At 43.8% G+C, this 17,211-nt stretch overlaps 1 protein-coding gene across 1 annotated transcript in view; it reads left to right on the top strand.

The window, feature by feature from the left end:
• The window catches only part of LOC110485733 (xylosyltransferase 1), a 127,837-nt gene that overhangs the window by 62,481 nt on the left and 48,145 nt on the right, over positions 1-17,211 (top strand). The window contains exons 3-4 of the mRNA XM_036940395.1: positions 9,590-9,762; positions 12,611-12,813. Coding sequence (XP_036796290.1) covers positions 9,590-9,762; positions 12,611-12,813 — 376 coding nt within the window. The remainder of the gene's footprint in view (positions 1-9,589; positions 9,763-12,610; positions 12,814-17,211) is intronic.

The raw sequence follows: 17,211 nt of genomic DNA, 5'->3' as shown, positions 1-17,211 counted from the left end.
GTCCCGTAGAGGGTGAGTTAATAGATATACTGTAACTGTAACATAGAGGGTGAGTTAATATATATACTGTTACTGTAACATAGAGGGTGAGTTAATATATATACTGTTACTGTAACATAGAGGGTGAGTTAATAGATATACTGTTACTGTAACATAGAGGGTGAGTTAATAAATATACTGTTACTGTAACATAGAGGGTGAGTTAATAAATATACTGTTACTGTAACATAGAGGGTGAGTTAATAGATATACTGTTACTACTGTTACTGTCCCGTAGAGGGTGAGTTAATAGATATACTGTTACTGTATCATAGAGGGTGAGTTAATAGATATACTGTTACTACTGTTACTGTCCCGTAGAGGGTGAGTTAATAGATATACTGTTACTGTATCATAGAGGGTGAGTTAATAGATATACTGTTACTGTAACATAGAGGGTGAGTTAATAGATATACTGTTACTGTAACATAGAGGGTGAGTTAATATATATACTGTTACTGTATCATAGAGGGTGAGTTAATAGATATACTGTTACTGTAACATAGAGGGTGAGTTAATATATATACTGTTACTGTAACATAGAGGGTGAGTTAATAGATATACTGTTACTGTCCCGTAGAGGGTGAGTTAATAGATATACTGTTACTGTAACATAGAGGGTGAGTTAATAGATATACTGTTACTGTACCATAGAGGGTGAGTTAATAGATATACTGTTACTGTAACATAGAGGGTGAGTTAATAGATATACTGTTACTGTACCATAGAGGGTGAGTTAATAGATATACTGTTACTGTACCACAGAGGGTGAGTTAATAGATATACTGTTACTACTGTTACTGTCCCGTAGAGGGTGAGTTAATAGATATACTGTTACTACTGTTACTGTCCCGTAGAGGGTGAGTTAATAGATATACTGTAACATAGAGGGTGAGTTAATAGATATACTGTTACTGTAACATAGAGGGTGAGTTAATAGATATACTGTTACTGTCCCGTAGAGGGTGAGTTAATAGATATACTGTTACTGTAACATAGAGGGTGAGTTAATAGATATACTGTTACTGTACCATAGAGGGTGAGTTAATAGATATACTGTTACTACTGTTACTGTCCCGTAGAGGGTGAGTTAATATATATACTGTTACTGTCCCGTAGAGGGTGAGTTAATAGATATACTGTAACATAGAGGGTGAGTTAATATATATACTGTTACTGTAACATAGAGGGTGAGTTAATAGATATACTGTTACTGTCCCGTAGAGGGTGAGTTAATAGATATACTGTTACTGTAACATAGAGGGTGAGTTAATAGATATACTGTTACTGTAACATAGAGGGTGAGTTAATAGATATACTGTTACTGTACCATAGAGGGTGAGTTAATAGATATACTGTTACTGTAACATAGAGGGTGAGTTAATAGATATACTGTTACTGTACCATAGAGGGTGAGTTATTAGATATACTGTTACTGTACCATAGAGGGTGAGTTAATATATATACTGTTACTGTCCCGTAGAGGGTGAGTTAATAGATATACTGTTACTGTACCATAGAGGGTGAGTTAATAGATATACTGTTACTGTACCATAGAGGGTGAGTTAATATATATACTGTTACTGTCCCGTAGAGGGTGAGTTAATAGATATACTGTTACTGTATCATAGAGGGTGAGTTAATAGATATACTGTTACTGTAACATAGAGGGTGAGTTAATAAATATACTGTTACTGTAACATAGAGGGTGAGTTAATAGATATACTGTTACTGTATCATAGAGGGTGAGTTAATAGATATACTGTTACTACTGTTACTGTCCCGTAGAGGGTGAGTTAATAGATATACTGTTACTACTATTACTGTCCCGTAGAGGGTGAGTTAATAAATATACTGTTACTGTAACATAGAGGGTGAGTTAATAGATATACTGTTACTGTATCATAGAGGGTGAGTTAATAGATATACTGTTACTACTGTTACTGTCCCGTAGAGGGTGAGTTAATAGATATACTGTTACTACTATTACTGTCCCGTAGAGGGTGAGTTAATAAATATACTGTTACTGTAACATAGAGGGTGAGTTAATAGATATACTGTTACTGTACCATAGAGGGTGAGTTAATAGATATACTGTTACTGTACCATAGAGGGTGAGTTAATATATATACTGTTACTGTCCCGTAGAGGGTGAGTTAATAGATATACTGTTACTGTATCATAGAGGGTGAGTTAATAGATATACTGTTACTGTACCATAGAGGGTGAGTTAATAGATATACTGTTACTGTATCATAGAGGGTGAGTTAATAGATATACTGTTACTGTATCATAGAGGGTGAGTTAATAGATATACTGTTACTGTAACATAGAGGGTGAGTTAATAAATATACTGTTACTGTAACATAGAGGGTGAGTTAATAGATATACTGTTACTGTATCATAGAGGGTGAGTTAATAGATATACTGTTACTACTGTTACTGTCCCGTAGAGGGTGAGTTAATAGATATACTGTTACTACTGTTACTGTCCCGTAGAGGGTGAGTTAATAGATATACTGTTACTGTATCATAGAGGGTGAGTTAATAGATATACTGTTACTACTGTTACTGTCCCGTAGAGGGTGAGTTAATAAATATACTGTTACTGTAACATAGAGGGTGAGTTAATAGATATACTGTTACTGTACCATAGAGGGTGAGTTAATAGATATACTGTTACTGTAACATAGAGGGTGAGTTAATAGATATACTGTTACTGTAACATAGAGGGTGAGTTAATAGATATACTGTTACTGTAACATAGAGGGTGAGGGTGTGAACTGTTTGGGTACACTGGGTGTGAACCGTTTGGGTATACTGGGTGTGAACCGTTTGTGTATACTGGGTGTGAACAGTTTGGGTATACTGGGTGTGAACCGTTTGGGTATACTGGGTGTGAACCGTTTGGGTATACTGGGTGTGAACAGTTTGGGTATACTGGGTGTGAACAGTTTGGGTATACTGGGTGTGAACAGTTTGGGTATACTGGGTGTGAACAGTTTGGGTATACTGGGTGTGAACAGTTTGGGTATACTGGGTGTGAACAGTTTGGGTACACTGGGTGTGAACCGTTTGGGTATACTGAGTGTGAACAGTTTGGGTATACTGGGTGTGAACCGTTTGGGTACACTGGGTGTAAACCATTTGGGTATACTGGGTGTGAACCATTTGGGTATACTGGGTGTAAACCATTTGGGTACACTGGGTGTAAACCATTTGGGTATACTGGGTGTGAACAGTTTGGGTATACTGGGTGTGAACAGTTTGGGTATACTGGGTGTGAACAGTTTGGGTATACTGGGTGTAAACCATTTGGGTATACTGGGTGTAAACCATTTGGGTATACTGGGTGTGAACAGTTTGGGTATACTGGGTGTGAACAGTTTGGGTACACTGGGTGTAAACCATTTGGGTATACTGGGTGTAAACCATTTGGGTATACTGGGTGTAAACCATTTGGGTATACTGGGTGTGAACAGTTTGGGTATACTGGGTGTGAACCTTTTGGGTATACTGGGTGTAAACCATTTGGGTATACTGGGTGTGAACAGTTTGGGTATACTGGGTGTGAACAGTTTGGGTATACTGGGTGTGAACCTTTTGGGTATACTGGGTGTGAACCTTTTGGGTATACTGGGTGTAAACCATTTGGGTATACTGGGTGTAAACCATTTGGGTATACTGGGTGTGAACAGTTTGGGTATACTGGGTGTGAACCATTTGGGTATACTGGGTGTAAACCATTTGGGTATACTGGGTGTAAACCATTTGGGTATACTGGGTGTGAACAGTTTGGGTATACTGGGTGTGAACCATTTGGGTATACTGGGTGTAAACCATTTGGGTATACTGGGTGTGAACAGTTTGGGTATACTGGGTGTGAACCTTTTGGGTATACTGGGTGTGAACCTTTTGGGTATACTGGGTGTAAACCATTTGGGTATACTGGGTGTAAACCATTTGGGTATACTGGGTGTGGTACACTCGCATATTTGACCAGATACTCTTTCATATCATATAAAAACAATTGCTAGAACATTCTGTTTGTTAGTCAATCATAGTAATAGTGTAATCATCGTGCGACAGCTTGATAGAGGCTCCTTTGAAACATGTTGTTTGTTTTGTCGTCATGGTCTGTGTATGTACTGTCAATGTCTGAGTCCCAAATGGCTCTAATCCCTTTATCGTCCACTTCTTTTGACCAGGGCTCATAGGGTTCTGCTCAAAAGTAGTGCACTATGTAGGGAATAGGGAGCCATTTAGAGCGTATACCATCTCCTTTTACAGCAGGAAAATACAATATGCCCTGAAGCTGAAATAAAATCTGTTTTGACTTAGGCACACAAACACAACCATTTATGCACACACACACACACACACACACACACACACACACACACACACACACACACACACACACACACACACACACACACGCACACGCACACGCACGCACGCACACACAACACACACACATTTATGCACACACACAGATGTATGCATATACACACACACACACAGATACACAGATATACACACACGCACACTACACTTACTGTTGTTTTACTGCTAATAATTCCAATTCATATCAAAGTCAGGCAAGAAATGTGTTTCTTGGCTGATGAGAAATTTGCGTGAGAGAATGGAAGACATTTTTTGTATTTACACCAAATTGCTTTCCAATTTTCATTCTGTTCAGCCAAGCTGGCCACAGAAATGCATGTTCGCACACACACACACACACACACACACACACACACACACACACACACACACACACACACACACACGCACACACATGCACACTTACAACCACACACAGACAGACGGATACACACAGGAACGCACAAACTATTTCGCTTTCTCACCCTCTTCCTTTCTCTCTCTTTCTCTCTCTCTCTTTCTTACTCACAAACACACACAACACCGCAAACACACCGCGTACACACAATTTCCCAAGTACACTGGTTGAACATCTGCAGGTTGGCAGAAGACTCCTGTAAACAAAATCTGTGAGCTTGCCACCATCAGTGGGCACCATGCATCAATGTTTAAAGAAACAACACACGCACACACGCACGCGCACACACACACACACACACACACACACACACACACACACACACACACACACACACACACACACACACACACACATTGATGTTGTGTAGCTGAACACACACACGCACACACACACACTAGTCACTTATAAGTGCACTACTTTTGAATAGGGCGCCAACACACTTTGACTGCACCTTGTGAGTCCACCTTGACTGCACCTTGTGAGTCCACCATGACTACACCTTGTGAGTCCACTTTGACTGCACCTTGTGAGTCCACCATGACTGCACCTTGTGAGTCCACCATGACTGCACCTTGTGAGTCCACTTTGACTGCACCATGTGAGTCCACCATGACTGCACCTTGTGAGACCACCTTGACTGCACCTTGTGAGTCCACCATGACTGCACCTTGTGAGTCCACCATGACTGCACCTTGTGAGTCCACTTTGACTGCACCTTGTGAGTCCACCATGACTGCACCTTGTGAGTCCACCATGACTGCACCTTGTGAGTCCACCATGACTGCACCTTGTGAGTCCACTTTGACTGCACCTTGTGAGTCCACCATGACTGCACCTTGTGAGTCCACCATGACTGCACCTTGTGAGTCCACTTTGACTGCCCCTTGTGAGTCCACCTTGACTGCACCTTGTGTGTCCACCTTGACTGCACCTTGTGAGTCCACCATGACTGAACCTTGTGAGTCCACCATGACTGCACCTTGTGAGTCCACCATGCCTGCACCTTGTGAGTCCATTTTGACTGCACCTTGTGAGTCCACCATGACTGCACCTTGTGAGTCCATGATGACTGCACCTTGTGAGTCCACCATGACTGCACCTTGTGAGTCCACCATGACTGCACCTTGTGAGTCCACCATGCCTGCACCTTGTGAGTCCATTTTGACTGCACCTTGTGAGTCCACCATGACTGCACCTTGTGAGTCCATGATGACTGCACCTTGTGAGTCCACCATGACTGCACCTTGTGAGTCCACCATGCCTGCCCCTTGTGAGTCCACTTTGACTGCACCTTGTAAGTCCACCATGACTGAACCTTGTGAGTCCACCATGACTGCACCTTGTGAGTCCACCATGACTGCACCTTGTGTGTCCAACTTGACTGCACCTTCTGAGTCCACTTTGACTGCACCTTGTGAGTCCACCATGACTGCACCTTGTGAGTCCACCATGACTGCACCTTGTGAGTCCACCATGCCTGCACCTTGTGAGTCCACTTTGACTGCACCTTGTGAGTCCACCATGACTGCACCTTGTGAGTCCACCATGACTGCACATTGTGAGTCCACCATGACTGCACCTTGTGAGTCCACCATGCCTGCCCCTTGTGAGTCCACTTTGACTGCACCTTGTGAGTCCACCATGACTGCACCTTGTGAGTCCACCATGACTGCACCTTGTGAGTCCACCATGACTGCACCTTGTGTGTCCAACTTGACTGCACCTTGTGAGTCCACTTTGACTGGACCTTGTGAGTCCACCATGACTGCACCTTGTGAGTCCACCATGACTGCACCTTGTGAGTCCACCATGACTGCAACTATGTTCTGTACAGCAATGTAAGTGAGGATACATATTCCCCAAGATATAAACCAACGCTTGTCTATCAGTGAATAAGCTCATGTCGTCTCCCTAGACCAGGGCTGTCCAACCCTCTTCCTGGAGATCTACCATCCTGTGAGTTTTCAGTCCAACCCTAATTTAACACACCAGATTATACTAATTAGCTGATCCTCAAGACCTTAAATAGCTGAATCAGTTAAGTTAAATTAGGGTTGGACTGAAAACCTTCAGGACAGTAGATCTCCAGGAAGAGGGTTGGGCAGCCCTGCCCTAGACTCACCATCGTCATCCCACTCCAACTGACAGTTTGATCAAAGGAGACGGGGGAAATTGAAAAGGGCTTAATCCTGGTGGCGCCGTGTAACACGGACGGCTAAATTAAATCACTTTTTCTTTTTCACTCCCTCTGTCTGTTCTGTCGTCTGCCACAATGTTGTTCTCTCTCTCTCTCTCTCTCTCTGTCTCTCTCTATCTCTCTCTCTCTCTCTCTCTCTCTCTCTCTCTCTCTCTCTCTCTCTCTCTCTCTCTCTCTCTCTCTCACCATGTCTCTGATGCACCAATCTGAATTTGAGGCGCTAACCTTGTTAGCTCTCCCTCTCGCTCTCTCCCCATGTCTCTGATGCACCAATCTGAATTTGAGGCACTAACCTTGTTAGCTACAAATTGTCCAATTTGATTTCATCGGTATTCTGTCCTTGAAGAGTTGTCTGGGTTAGCGCATAGCCGTTAGCGCCGGCTCCATAGGATATGAGAGGGTATATATTAGCATTAGCAGAGCCTCTATATGCTAGCTGGGCTATTGTCTAATGTCTACATGGTTGTAATATGTTGGATGGAACTGACATCATCAATGGTTGATGTCAGTTGTCAGCCAATGACCTTGCATGTTCGGTCACCCCTAAATACGTAGCCGGTAACATCATTCGAGGCTTAGTCACTTGTTTGCTGATTAAAAAATAAAACCTCATTTATGTTCTATAAGACCTACATCTAGAACAAAGAACAAGATAGTTATACTCAGTCAGGTGAGACTTTGGTTGGATCCTTCGTTGGTACTGAGCAGATGTTGCATTAAAGGACTTTAATATCGGAAACTAAAAGGACATTTCTGCTCCTCTCCTCTTCCAACCTCTCGCATGACTGGTTGAGATGGACGCCCATGACTTGCTGAAGTTACACAAGATGGAGAGAGAGAGAGAGAAGAATGAAATGATGGAGAGAGAGAGTGCTGATAGCAGATGAGGGAGAGGCAGTTTGAAAGATTGATGGCGATAGGAGAGAGGAAAAAGAGGGATATGGCAGTCTGGCATTTTTAGACCTATCACGTCCCTGTAGGTGTAGAGACACACAACACATTGGCTCATTAGTTCAGCTAGCTAGCATATCACAAGCCTCAAAGTGCTTGGTGAAGCGCTCCGCCAATTAGCCTAGTGCCATGCTAGCCAGTGAACCTCCCGAGCTGCCTACCAATTACTGTTCAATCTGACACACACGCTCCGTCTTTCACACACACACACACACACACACACACACACACACACACACACACACACACACACACACACACACACACACACACACACTTTCAAAACTCCATATTAATAGGCAGGATCATTAGGACCTAACTATGAATAGAACGATAATTCTTGGCAGGGAATTGGCTGATTGAGTGATGGACAGGAGGCATGGCCAATTGGAGTCACGGGAGCATGAATGTAGCCCCACCCCTGTTGTTAGGCTTTAAATACAAGCCCGCAAAAGGTCCTGCCCTTCAATTGAGATAATTACAGGGCAGCAGTAAGAGCCTAGCTTGTCCAGACACAGGGAGGAAAGAGCCAGAAGGGGAGGGGCACCTTGTGATCTTTTTACCCCTGGGACAGCATACCCTAAGGGGGTTGAAACACTTACCATGTCCCCCGCTGCTGTAGACACAGGGGAGAACCGGGAGGGGCGCCTTGTAGCCTTTTTACCCCTGGGACAGCACACCCTAAGAGGGTGAAAGCACCCACCATCTTCTCCCCTCTTTTCTGCCCATCCAGGGACCATAGCGAGTCGTGACATGGTCCACCACTGCCGTCTGGGAAACCAAGTCCCCTGTCCTCACAACACAGAGGACCAGATTACTGCTATTATCTCCTGAACAACCTTGTCCTCTCTGTCGTCAACAAACATAACGTCTCAATAAAGCTCTGTGTTTCCTGTAACTCCATAGGCCCTGTGAACACAAAACAACCACCATATGTAATAATAGTGCTGGATTGTATTCCCCTAATACTTATTTGCTGATGGAGAACACAATACAAGACCAACAGAGAGGCTCTGAGCGGAAATCTTTTTTTTAAGGCGTTTACTATTAGAATGAAAGAAACCACTATATGAATCCGTGTGGCTTTTTGAATGGTTTCTGGAGAGAGCTGGAATTGTTTGATTGTGTGGTTGTGAGTTGGAATAGTCATTGTCTACTTACTTCCAAGTCTTATTCTGGGAGTGTGGTACAGAGCAATGATGACACACTATCAAGTGAACTCCACCCCAAACCCAAATGAATGGTTCTAGGGTTCCTATTCCTATCTTGTGCCCTTGCTGGTCATGGTTCAAATAACTCAATGGTCACATAGTGAATGAAACTCATCTCCTTGTGACATGCTTCTTCTTCTTCATAGTATGCACAGTAACAGCACAGTAACGTTGGAGTCACTGCCCCATATGTTCAGTACACCTTCCAGTGTATGAAGTGTAGACGATGAAACCTAATGTGTGTGTTATTATTCTGTCCACGTAAGGCAATTGTCAGCGTCTGGGAGGAAGACTCGTCAGAGAGTTCTACATACAGGTACATGTTTTATTCTCTGTATGAATGACTAACAACCTGTCTCTGTACGGTATCCTTGTGTTGTTCAGGTAAGGCCAATGCCAACGTGGCGTGGGAGGAGGACTCGTCAGAGGGCCCACCGTCGGCCCCCGTCAGGATAGCCTTCGTCCTGGTGGTCCACGGCAGAGCCTCACGACAGTTCCAGAGACTTTTCAAGGCCATCTACCACACCTCACACTACTACTATATACATATAGACCAGGTAAGACTATAGACTACCATCTACCACCTCACACTACTACTATATACATATAGACCAGACTATAGACTACCATCTACCACCTCACACTACTACTATATACATATAGACCAGACTATAGACTATAGACTACCATCTACCACCTCACACTACTACTATATACGTATAGACCAGGTAAGACTATAGACTACCATCTACCACCTCACACTACTACTATATACATATAGACCAGGTAAGACTATAGACTACCATCTACCACCTCACACTACTACTATATACATATAGACCAGACTATAGACTATAGACTACCATCTACCATCTCACACTACTACTATATACATATAGACCAGGTAAGACTATAGACTACCATCTACCATCTCACACTACTACTATATACATATAGACCAGGTAAGACTATAGACTACCATCTACCACCTCACACTACTACTATATACATATAGACCAGGTAAGACTATAGACTACCATCTACCACCTCACACTACTACTATATACATATAGACCAGCTAAGACTATAGACTACCATCTACCACCTCACACTACTACTATATACATATAGACCAGGTAAGACTATAGACTACCATCTACCACACCTCACACTACTACTATATACATATAGACCAGGTAAGACTATAGACTACCATTTACCACCTCACACTACTACTATATACATATAGACCAGTTAAGACTATAGACTACCATCTACCACCTCACACTACTATTATATACATATAGACCAGGTAAGACTATAGACTACCATCTACCACACCTCACACTACTACTATATACATATAGACCAGGTAAGACTATAGACTACCATTTACCACCTCACACTACTACTATATACATATAGACCAGACTATAGACTATAGACTACCATCTACCACCTCCCATACTACTATTTACATATAGACCAGACTATAGACTACAGACTACCATCTACCACCTCCCATACTACTATTTACATATAGACCAGACTATAGACTACCATCTACCACTTCACACTACTACTATATGCATATAGACCAGACTATAGACTATAGACTACCATCTACCACCTCCCATACTACTATTTACATATAGTCCAGCCTATGGCAGCAGATTGACGAGGGCGGCATTTTCTGAGCTAAACTGACCAAGACGCAACTCCATCAACAGCAAATAAAACCTCACATAATTCTGCACAAAAACAATGGCAAATTCTTTCAACCAATTGGCAAATTGACTTTTTCGGTGACGCCACCCTTTGATAAGCAGCGCCCACTTTGTGGAATATTTTGCTCATCCATTCCCACTGCGCCGCCCCAGGGTGCTGTTGGAGAGATGCATCTCTGCAGCGCTCCAACAACATTCAATCCCAAAAAATGATCTAACATAACGTAGCAGATATAGAAAAGGCTGGAGATAAAATGTATGTGTCCTTCTATAGCCTACAGGCTGGAGATAAAATGTATGTGTCCTTCTATAGCCTACAGGCTGGAGATAAAATGTATGTGTCCTTCTATAGCCTACAGGCTGGAGATAAAATGTATGACAATGTCATACACTTTTTAACCTCTTGTACGTTTCTCCGATCAAATAGCCTAACCTAAATGGGGCTCAATGACACAAAAAAGGAGTTGTCATGTTAACAAGCGACATATCCTAAGAACTGGACAGGTCAAAGTAAGATGGACAATATGGAATCACAACTGTTGTCCAGGAGTTTCACCACATTGTCATGGTCAGCGGTTTGTAAGTTTCTATCCGTCCATTTATGACGAGCTGATCACATTGAAAATGAAATACTTCTGCATTTCCCGCTGTGTAAACACATTGCAAATAGGTTGGTGACAACTCCTGATGAAGTTGGGAAGCTACTAGCTGAAATTCAGAGCATAAATAGCCAAATTGATTCGTCACAGGACTAATAAAGCCAATGCGACAGCCTGTTTTACTAACTGTGGTTCTACCACATGGATGGGCATTCATAAATTTCCATTGCTGGCCGACACCCCAGTAAGCACAAGCCGTTGTCTTTTGGACCTGTCCGGATGTCATTTTTTGGTGTTCAACAAATGTTATTTTACCTTTATGTAACTAGGCAAGTCAGTTAAGAACAGATTCTGATTTTCAATGACGGCCTAGGAACAGTGGGTTAACTGCCTCGTTCAGGGGCAGAATGACAGATTTTTACCTTGTCAGCTTAGGGATTTGATCTTGCAACCTTCTGGTTACTAGTCCAACTCTCTAACCACTAGGCTACCTAGGGCTACCTGCCAGCCCATTATGGTAGGCTAACCACATAGATGGGCATTCATAAAATTCAATTTCAGGCAACACTGTAGGCTACACCTCGGTAATCATGGACCGAAGCAGACGCCTTTTGGACATACTTTTGGGGTGCAGTTCCGGACCAGCCCTGACTTCCACAGACTTTGGTTTTTGGTCCTGTCCGGATCACCAATCATCACCAATCATAGACGTCTATTTTTTGGTCTTGCCTATGGTGGCAGAACGTCAAGGACCAGCCCTGGAATCAAGTGTGCTGGACAGTATCTCTCAAGGAACAGGGTTGGAGAGCCCTGGCCTTATACCATTATCCTATCCTACGTGGGATATTGTCTTAAACCAGGGGTGTCCAACTCATTCCATGGAGGGCCTAGTGTCTGCTGATTTTTGGGTTTTGCTTTCAATTAGGACCTAGATAACCAGGTGAGGGGAGTTCCTTACTAACCAGTGACCTAAATTCATCAATCAAGTCCACGGGTGTAGAAAAAACCTGCAGACACTTGGCCCTCCGTGGAATGAGTTTTGAAACATTTTAAACTCTTCCTCTTCTCTCCCCCTCCAGCGCTCCAACTACCTTCACAGACAGGTGCAGGCCCTGGCCTCCCAGTACCCCAACGTGAGGGTGACGCCCTGGAGGATGGCTACCATCTGGGGCGGTGCCAGCCTGCTCACCATGTACCTCCGCAGCATGGCAGACCTCATCACCATGACCGACTGGAGCTGGGACTTCTTCATCAACCTCAGCGCTGCAGACTACCCCATCAGGTGACTGGGGTGGAGGTGGCAGGGGGGTAGGGGGTGAGGGTTAGGATGGTGGGGGGTAGAGGCTAGCAGCATGTCAGACCTGATCACCATGACCGACTGGAGCTGGGACTTCTTCATCAACCTCAGCGCTGCAGACTACCCCATAAGGTGACTGGGGTGGAGGAGCAAGATTTTCCAGATAGTTGACCTGCTGTGCATTCGGAAAGTATTCAAGACCCCTTGACTTCCACATTTTGTTACGTTACAGCCTTATTCTAAAATGGGTTAAATAAAAAAAATGTCCTCATCAATCTACACACAATACCCCATAATGACGAAGTAAAAACAGGTGTAGACATTTTTGTTAATTTATCACAAATAAAAAACAGAAATACCTTATTTACATAAGTATTCAGACCTTTTGCTATGAAACTAAATATTTAGCTCAGGTGCATCCTGTTTCCATTGATCATCCTTGACATGTTTCTACAACTCCATTGGACATGATTTAGAAAGACACACACCTGTCTATATAAGGTCGCACAGTTGATAGTGCATGTCAGAGCAAAAACCAAGACATGATGTCAAAGGAATAGATGAACAGAGCAAAGTATAGAGAGATCCTTGATGAAAACCTGCTCCAGAGCGCTCAGGACCTCAGACTGGGGCTGAAGGTTCACCTTCCAACAGGACAACAACCCTAAGCACACAGCCAAGACAATGCAGGAGTGGCTTCAGGACAAGTCTCTGAATGTCCTTGAGTGGCCCAGCCAGAGCCCAGACTTGAACCCAATTGAACATCTCTGGAGAGACCTGAAAATAGCTGTGCAGCGACGCTCCCCATCCAACTGGACAGAGAGGATCTGCAGAGAAAAATGGGAAAAACTCCCCAAATACAGGTGTGTAGTGTCATACCCAAGACGACATGAAGCTGTAACCGCTGCCAAATGTGCTACAACAAAGTACTGAGTAAAGGGTCTGAATACTGAATACTTTTGCAAAAATGTCTATAAACTTGTTTTTGCTTTTTCATTATGGGGTATTGTGTGTAGATTGATGAGGGGGGAAAATGTCATCCTTTTTAGAATAAGGCTGTAATGTAACAGAATGTGGAAAAAGTCAAGGGGTCTGAATACTTTCCGAATGCACTGTCTATGTTTAAGTACGGAAGGAACAGCAGCTGTGTTGACAGCAAATTGGTTTTAATGGAACGTCTTGGTGTTGCAGGATGTTTTGGGCCGCTTCTCCTTCGAAGCAGTCAAGCTGGTTAGGGTTGAGTGGCCAGGAGAGATACCTCTTCACGTGCTCACGTCCCTGTGTGACCTGACATGAAAGGACTCTGACGTTACAGAACTGAACGCTTTGAACACCAGTTTGGTCGTGTTATGGATACAGTACCAAAAGGAATCTGAATAACTACCAGACAGTAGACACACAGCTATATAACCCCATAGGCCCTCAGGGAATCCATACTGTCACATTCACTGTACAACCACTGCAGACTTACAACAAAGACCCGAGCTAAACAACTTAAATAGATCAATCACAGTAGATCTCCGGTTCTTCTTAAGGTGATTACACATTTGTTCCCCCCGAACTCCAATCCCTCTCCTGGCTTACTTACTCAGTTGAATAGTTTACATGATGAACTGATTGCATGTTAATTGCCCCTAGGTCAATATGTATTGACTTCCCAACGGGTGGTGTTTGTGTGGGTGGTGTTTGTGTGTGTGTGTGTGTGTGTGTGTGTGTGTGTGTGTGTGTGTGTGTGTGTGTGTGTGTGTGTGTGTGTGTGTGTGTGTGTGTGCGTGTGTGCGTGCGTGTGGCACCGCCCCAGATGGTAGCCATCCTCCAGGTGCTTGGGACAGAGGCCACCTGTCTGTGGAGGTAGTTGGAATGCTGGAGGGCAAGAGAAGAAGGGTTTAAAACTCATTCCACTGAGGGACGAGTGTCACACATACACACCACTGTGAACCTCAAGGTCATTAGTCCCTCGTAGACTTCGATCACATACTTTCCCCAGATGGCCACCAGTTGCTGTAATCGCCATTGTGAAAAAGGAAACTGGACCTTGTGTGTCCAACACTTGGATCTAAGATGGAAGGTATAAAGAAAGAGGTGGTTGCCCTGGGTTGTTTTATAGTCCAACACGTGTGGTTGGTTAATATACACGGTTTGTATACACAGGCTCAGGAGACACCTACTGTTTGTGTTCACCCTGTCAGGGAAATGTTTATGTTTCTGAAAGAGCTTACTTTTACTCTGTTGCCATGTAGATATGTGCTTGTTGTAGATATTATGGGATAGTGTGCGAACGTTGAGAATAGTTCTGACTTTGATGCTCGATCATAAAAGTACAGTGTCTGTCTTTTTGTCTGTCTGTCTATGTGCTCTCAAGTGTGTGTGTGAGTGTAACTGTGCGCCCGTGCTTTTGTGTGTGTGAGTGTGTGTGTGTGTGTGTGAGTGTAACTGTGCGCCCGTGCTTTTGTGTGTGTGTGTGTGTGTGTGTGTGTGTGTGTGTGTGTGTGTGTGTGTGTGTGTGTGTAACTGTGCGCCCGTGCTTTTGTGTGTGTGTATGTGTGTGTGTGTGTGTGTGTGTGTGTGTGTGTGTGTGTGTGTGTGTGTGTGTGTGTGTGCGTGCGTGTGTGCGCATAATGCCTTCTGTATGCCTGTGTTTGCATAATGTGGGTGTATGCTTGCGCCTGCCACTGTATGAGTGGAAGTGTTTGTGGTGTGCTGGTGAGCCGTTTCTTTCTTCCTGTCTGTCTCCTCTTCTTCTCTTAATTTGCATGGCGGTGATGTGGTGGAGGAAAGGGCTGACACTGGAGGTTTTTATAGCCCCATGAGGAGAGAGATGGAGGGAGAGGGAGTGATAGAAGAGACAGAAGAGAAAGGGGAAAGAGAGGGGTTACATGTTGGCGTAGCAGACAGTAATATCTTCGCTTAGCAAGTGCTTTTTTGGACCACTTCTGGACCACTTCCTAATTTAGACAATATTTACATACATTAACCCACAACACTCTGGTCATCAATGCACTCCTGCTCTTCTACAAGGCTGTACAGTGATACAATAAAAAATAAGAACACTCTGTGATAGATTATACTTGCCTTGGGCAGCCCTCTTCAATTCAGTTCAATTCAACTGTCATGTGAGTGTAGAATGAAGCCAACCAGTCTATGCTACAGTCATAGTACCTCTAAAATAATGACCCACCCTATGGTCATCTTCTCCACTGATACTGTGTAAGGAATGAAGGGACAATCCCTACAATCCCTACAATATGCTACAGCCATAGAGCACCAATGCTATAAGGAGTGCAGGGTTAGCCCTGGTCTGCTGCTATGTTGGAATCAGTGTGTCTGTATAGGCTGAAGGCTATAGGAGAGAAACAGGCATTATTCCCTGTCTAATTCTCTGATAGTGTCCTCCCATCCGCATGGATGAGCCTGAAAGGCCCAGCCCAAATACCCTCTCCCCCTCGCCCTAGTAGTGGTGTCTGTCTGTCTGCCCGGGGGGCTGGTATGGAGGGATGGAGGAGGGAGGGATAAGTTACATGGTTGTTTTGTCCCAGAGTGAGGAGCTCTTTCCAGGCTTTTCTCTTCAAGACAGGCAGTGTTGTCTTGCTTTTATCCTCTTTTCTAACCCCCTGGTTTAAATGGAACCTTTATTTAACTAGGCAAGTCAGTTAAGAACAAATTCTTATTTACAATAACGGTCTACACCGGCCAAACCCGGACGACGCTGGGCCAATTGTGCTTTGCCCTATGGGATTCCCAATCACGGCCCGTTGTGATACAGCCTGGAATCGAAACAGGATGTCTGTAATGACCCCTCTACCACTGAAGTACAGTGTCTTAGAATGTTGCACCACTCGGGAGGCCTTTACCAAAGACTGTCCCGCTGCTCTACTAAAGACTGTCCAGCTGCTCTACTAAGACTGTCCAGCTGCTCTACTAAAGACTAACCAGCTGTTCTACTAAAACTGTCCAGCTGCTCTACTAAGACTATGCAGCTGCTCTACTATAGACTATCCAGCTGCTCTACTAAGACTATGCAGCTGCTCTACTAAAGACTATCCAGCTGCTCTACTAAAGACTATCCAGCTGCTCTACTAAGACTATGCAGCTGCTTTAACAAAGACTGTCCAGCTGCTCTACTAAAGACTAACCAGCTGCTCTACTAAGACTGTCCAGCTGCTCTACTAAGACTGTCCAGCTGCTCTACTAAAGACTAACCAGCTGCTCTACTAAGACTGTCCAGCTGCTCTACTAAAGACTAACCAGCTGCTCTACTAAGACTTCCAGCTGCTCTACTAAGACTATGCAGCTGCTCTACTAAAGACTATCCAGCTGCTCTACTAAAGACTAACCAGCTGCTCTACTAAGACTATGCAGCTGCTCTACTAAAGACTATCCAGC

This window comes from Oncorhynchus mykiss, chromosome 13 (assembly GCF_013265735.2).
Source record: "Oncorhynchus mykiss isolate Arlee chromosome 13, USDA_OmykA_1.1, whole genome shotgun sequence".
Classification (NCBI taxonomy): Eukaryota; Metazoa; Chordata; class Actinopteri; order Salmoniformes; family Salmonidae; genus Oncorhynchus; species Oncorhynchus mykiss.
This window is presented reverse-complemented; position numbering and strand designations above follow the sequence as displayed.